This window comes from Trachemys scripta, chromosome 10 (assembly GCF_013100865.1).
Source record: "Trachemys scripta elegans isolate TJP31775 chromosome 10, CAS_Tse_1.0, whole genome shotgun sequence".
Lineage (NCBI taxonomy): Eukaryota > Metazoa > Chordata > Testudines > Emydidae > Trachemys > Trachemys scripta.
Window position 1 is genome coordinate 3,842,385 of NC_048307.1, and position 5,653 is coordinate 3,848,037.

General features: G+C 49.4%; 1 protein-coding gene across 1 annotated transcript; it reads right to left on the reverse strand.

The window, feature by feature from the left end:
• Nucleotides 1-395: 395 nt before the first annotated feature.
• Nucleotides 396-4,326, reverse strand: NPW (neuropeptide W). The gene is made up of 2 exons (XM_034784560.1): nucleotides 3,539-4,326; nucleotides 396-773 (listed from the first exon to the last, which is right to left on the reverse strand). The coding sequence occupies exons 1-2, from the start codon at nucleotides 4,123-4,125 to the stop codon at nucleotides 752-754; spliced, it is 609 nt and encodes a 202-aa protein (XP_034640451.1). The 5' UTR covers nucleotides 4,126-4,326; the 3' UTR covers nucleotides 396-751.
• Between the last annotated feature and the right edge of the window lie 1,327 nt (nucleotides 4,327-5,653).

Consider the following 5,653-nt stretch of genomic DNA (forward strand, 5'->3'; position numbering starts at 1 on the left):
CTCGGACCCAAAACCCGCCAACCCCAGCTTTCATCTGGATCCCAAAACCTCAACTCAGCTCAGCTCTGGTTTAAATGAATCAAGGTCCAAGCCCAAAAATAAACATTAAAAAAGTAGGAACTTACAGCGTCTTCGCTCAACCAAGTCCGGTAAAGATTTCTATATACTTATTTATTATTTGAGTGGATTCTTAGCATGATAGTAAATAGATAATGGGTCATAAAATAGATTCATGGTAAAGACGTGGAGGAAAATATTCCAAAGAGTTGAAACATCACATCGGAAAAATCTGGGAGAAATCAAACTACTGAATTATCTCTCCCAATTCTGTCCCAGTTCGGGTCTTGATAAAAACGTGTAACACAAAGAAGCAAACATTTCCTTTGATTCGTTCAATTTTAATGAGTGCAGGTTCCTAGAAAGCAAACAGTACATATTGTTGTGATATTGCTAAGATGCTATTACAGAAATCTAAAAAATAAAGAAAATAAATATCTTCTCTTTGTCTCCATGGTTATAGCACTAGGTCAACTTGAAAACAACAGGAATTTATCACTGTGTTTGCACAGTTGGTATAAAACCAAAGAGATTTTTTTTTAAATGGCAATTGTCTATATGTTTTCATAGAAATCAGAGTGTCAGGAGAACCAGCTTTGAATATCTTCCCCGTCCGCTACAGGAAACAGTTTCCAAGTCAGGCAACCATTTGCTCTTCGAATGTCTCTGTTGGGCGAGCTCAGCAGATCAGGAACTATATCTCGGACTCAGAAAGACTGTAGGGAGAAAAAGAAATCATGTGTTTGTCTTAGGTCTGACTGATATGTCTCAGTTGTGCCAGTGCTCAGATATGTTGACCTGGGCAAATCACTTCCCCTAACCATATCTCAGTTTCCACCATTGTAATATGGGGATAATGATACTTAGTCTTTGTAAAGTGCTTTGAGATCCTCTAAGAAATGGCAGTGTATACGGGTAAAATATCAGCATCGATGGAAGTTCAGCTATGGATTTAAATGGGATCAGAATTTGATTTACATTTATTACAGACTTGCTTGCTTGTTATAAATTATCATGTATACAAACCAAAACCCCAGATCCAAGTACCCCCAAATATCAGGGGTTTTGTCGCTCTAAATTGGACCCCCTTGATTGTGGCTTGGACGGATCTGTAATATACATACACACAAATCTCACCCTCCCACTGAAACATACTCACAGAGAAGAAGCAGAATTACAACCTTAGCACACACATGTGAATTCTGCCCTCAGTTACACCCAAGCCAATTGCAGTGAAATGAATGGGATAGCACAGGTGCAGTTAAAGGCTGAAGCGACCTTTGTTTGTACTTTTCAGGCTTGTAACTTTAAACCTCTTAATCAAACCCGGGGGGATAAAAAACTAGGGCTCCCCAAATTATTTGTAGGGAAGGGTGGAAGGCAAATTGGCAGAACACTTCGGGAACAAATTCTACACCCACCAAACTCTCACAGACTTCAGAGGGAGTCTCCAGGGAAGACAGAGTTAGATCCCACCATAACTGTGAGGAAAAGGTGTTTAATATTTGAAAGCAACCCCCCTGCCCATGCAGATAGATTGAGTGTTGCTTTGGTGTTACTATAGTCCGAGTTAAAAGCTGGGCTTTAAGGGGAGGGAATGAACGGAGGGGTAGAAATTTAGATCCACGTTCTCAAATGGCTGTGGCCCCTTTGAAGTCCACGGAGCTCCTCTGTTTTACACTAGCTAAGGGGCTGGCCGTTCAAATGGGGTGGGACTGCTGCACTTTGAGAATCAATGAGAGATGCACTCTTGGAATCGGCTGAGCCTGTAGTGCAGAACGTACCTAGTTCATTTCGATGCTTTTAAAATGAAGCACAAACCTTTTCAGATGTAAATATCGAAGTGGTGAGAGAAATAGCATTATGAACCAGATGTTGCCAGGTTAAGCAGCCAAACTAAAGTTCAGAAACCTACATCCGCCGCACATAGTGTGTCATGCAAAGCGAGTACTGGGGTTATTTTTAAAGGGTAACAAAGACCCTAATGAACTTGGTTAAATAACGTCCATCAGCTGCCAAAGGAACACATTAGCTGGAGATGGAAAAGCCTGTGTAGGTAATGGGATCCACACCCCTGTTTGGATAAGCACCTTAATTTACTTTACTGTTTGACTGCAACTTCTGTGCATACAGTCCAACATTTCAGCAACAGCAGCCAGACGGGCTTTGGCTTTTTGCATTAGCGTTAGTGAAGCATCAAGTGGTACCAAAACCCACCATCTCTTGAGTATCAGAGGGGTGGCCGTGTTAGTCTGAATCTGTAAAAAGCAACAGAGGGTCCTGTGGCACCTTTGAGACTAACCGAAGTATTGGGAGCATAAGCTTTCGTGGGTAAGAACCTCACTTCTTCAGATGGAGATTTCCATTACTTGCATCTGAAGAAGTGAGGTTCTTACCCACTAAAGCTTATGCTCCCAATACTTCGGTTAGTCTCAAAGGCGCCACAGGACCCTCTGTTACATCTCTTGAGTGTTCAATTTAAGCTTCCGAGCCTTGAGAAAGAACGGGACAGGTCTTGACTGCGGCGTTTTGGTGCCTTTCCTATACACACCCAGATAGGCTCGGTGCAGTTGTATTGCTAGTTCCGTCTCTTTCATCCCGGAGGAATATTCACGGTAAGTGCTGTGAAGTACCTAACCTGGTCATCTTGCTTTCTTGCTGCCCAACCCCCTGACAATAGACCATCATTTAATAATCCCGAGTTCTCAGCACTGCACAGAAATCTTTGTCTACAACTAGCTTCTGTGTATGCTTCCTTCCAAATAGCCTGTATCCCCAGCCACCAAACCAGAGGAAGGTACAAACCAGAAGCGAGCAGCCACCGACCAAGAGGTTTCCAAGAAAATGCCATTGTTCGGCTCAGAGCTGAGAGACAAAACTGTTCATCTCAGTCTCCGGTTGAATCGCTGGTTTCAAGAATTTCCTGGCACCTCCAAAGCTCTGCTGTGATCAGTAAATCCGCTGATTTCCCTTCTCAGGTGGATTTACAGCAAACAGCGGAACTGCGGCTGCTTCTGCCTGGTCAGGAAACTCTCACTAGGTCACAGCTTTAAACCGTTTGGAATAAAACCATCACCTGATCCCCATCCCATTGAAATCCGCGCCAAGGACGGCCATGAGGCTTAACATCAGGCGCTCGGAGCAGGGTGAGTCCGCGAGGAGAGGAGCGGAAATTGATCAGGGGACAGGTGAGTGAGACGGGGCCTGGGAGGGCTGTTGTGCCGGTGTGTGTCTCTGTTGTGAGAGCAAGGAGGGCTCTGCTGAAGCCCCGGCAGCGGGTCCCCGCTGGGAACCCATCCTCCCCATCATGCCATTAACGCAGTAAAGTGTTAGCCGCTCAGCCGACCCCCTAGTTCAAAGCATGGCCACCCGGGGAAGCCCGGTTCCAGGGACCCTGCAGCCCCGTGAGGGCTGGTTTCTCTCCCGCCCCCGGAGTAGCGAGGTGGCTTTTCTAGCCTCATACTTACTGGCGGAGATTTACCTTAAGTCCCCGATCCCCTCCTCGCTGCCCTGCGGCTGCTGCTTCATCACTGTCCCCAGGAGCTTTGGCCTTTTCTTCTCCCGGGTCCCTCCTCGGCTCCAGGGGCCCTGCGGGGCGGGCAGCGCTCGGGCTCGCTGCGGGAGGAGGCTGGCACCTGTCTGCAGGGGGCCCCGGTGCTGAGCGATTGTTCGCCTGGCTATTAAGTCCTGCAGGCCCAGCCGCGTGAGGGCCACGGGTTCTCTCCCACGGAGCTCGCCTCTGGCGGGGCGGGGGGCTGGCACCCCGGATGCCTGGGTCCGCGGCCCGGCTGCTCTGAGGTCTTGCCTGCGGCTCTGCAATAACCTGGGCGCCCTGTTCACAGCGGTGGGGGGCGAGCCCGGGCTCTCTCCTGGCTCATCCCCCAAGTCCCGGCGCCACAGGTACGGGGAGCGTCTGATGCCCATCAGCAGCCCCGAAGCTCGGCCCACCGTGTGGTACCGGGGGCTGGCCACATGCTTGTACCAGGCTCCCACCGGATCGAGCAGCAGCATCAGCGCCAGCAAGCCCAGGGTTTTCCATGCGCCCCCAGACGCGTGCCTTAAATTCATGGCGAGCGCGGAACAAACTTCGCGGGGCTTCAGCTGGTCCAGGCGGCGGGGGGAGGAAAGAAAAATCGTGTAACTAACTAAGTAACGAGCTCACTAACATGGGATGAGGGGTCCGCTGGCTCCCGGCGGGCGCTGGCCGAAGCCTGCAGAGCAGCAAGGGCCGAGGGCTGAAGTTAGTTCCCCTTGGAAGAGTTGCTGGAGTTTGGGAGACTCTGATGCTTGGGGGTCTCTCTTCCCCCCTTGTATATAGCCACCGAGGGGGCGGAGCGGCCAAGCCAGAGTCCCCGCCCCCAGCCAAGGTAACCGCGTGGAAACTGAACGAGCATCTTCAGCCCGTCAGCCCCCCTGCTGACTCCCCGCCAGCCACCCCCCTGAAAGTGACTAAAGCATCTCCGAGCCGGCTCCTCGGGGGGGGGGGGCAGCCACTCAACTTCTTCTCCCCCCGCTTTACCCGTCCAGCCCTCCTTCCCCACAGCCCGGGGCTGCCTGCCCGGTGACAGCAGCACCAGCTGTTTCATGGCAGCAGAAGGGAAGGGGCGAGAAATCCAACCCCAGCCGCCCCATCAATGCCCACTGCACACACACTCACGAAACGTAGGGAGTCCGTGACTCACAGCACATAGGAACCGCGAGCAGGGCTACATTGCTGTGATTTTCAGCAACATTAGTCCCGAGCCCGGGGCTTAATGGGCTTTGATCTGGCTGGTGTAGATGAAATTCCTGCTTTTGTGATCTCTCTCTTGCAGAAAGGAAGTTGACTTGTAATTAGACAAGGATGATCCCCCCCCCACACACACACACTTCTCCCTCTCTTACACCTACACACACACAAACCCCCACCCGTGCAGTTCATTTGTCCTCGCAGAACAAAACCCGCTTGTGTCCACAAAGGGGTAATACATTATCAATCATTAATAATGCAAAACCTAGACTCCAATCCTGTCTCCTGCAATTCACTAGCAAATATCCCAGCCTAAGGATGCCCACAAGATTTCAAAGGCCCAAATGCTCACTGACTTTGGATGCATGGCATTGCTTTAGGACAGGACAGTCCCAGAATAATTAGTTAATAGTTGCAAAGTGATTAGATAGATAGACAGACAGATAGATAATCACAGCATAACACATATCGAGCTATCTATCTATCCCCATCCACCCCCTCTATCTATCCCCATCCACCCCCTCTAACTATCTATCTATCCCCATCCACCCCATCTATCTATCTATCTATCATTTTTACATCACATCTTAAAACAACTGAGAAAGACTGCGTGTCTCCCTATATGAGCAGCTATCTGACTAAATTATAACTTCTGATTTCTCATTTCTTCCTGGGGAGTGGGGAGTGGGGGGTGGGAAAGAGCCTAGCATTTGTTTAGTTTGGAAAGTCTATTAGTTTGCATTCTTTCAACCTTATAGAGTCATGGAATCGTAGGACTGGAAGGGATCTCGAGAAGTCTCCTAGTCCAATGATGGAGATTCCACAACCTCCCTGGGCAATTTATTCCAGTGCTTAACCACCCTGACA

Excerpts from the sequence above, each read along its gene's own strand:
- NPW (XM_034784560.1), bottom strand. The coding sequence starts at position 4,125 with ATGAATTTAAGGCACGCGTCTGGGGGCGCATGGAAAACCCTGGGCTTG. Across the intron at positions 774-3,538 it reads GAGGGGATCGGGGACTTAAG|TCTTTCTGAGTCCGAGATAT; the intron begins GTAAATCTCCGC and ends TTCTCCCTACAG.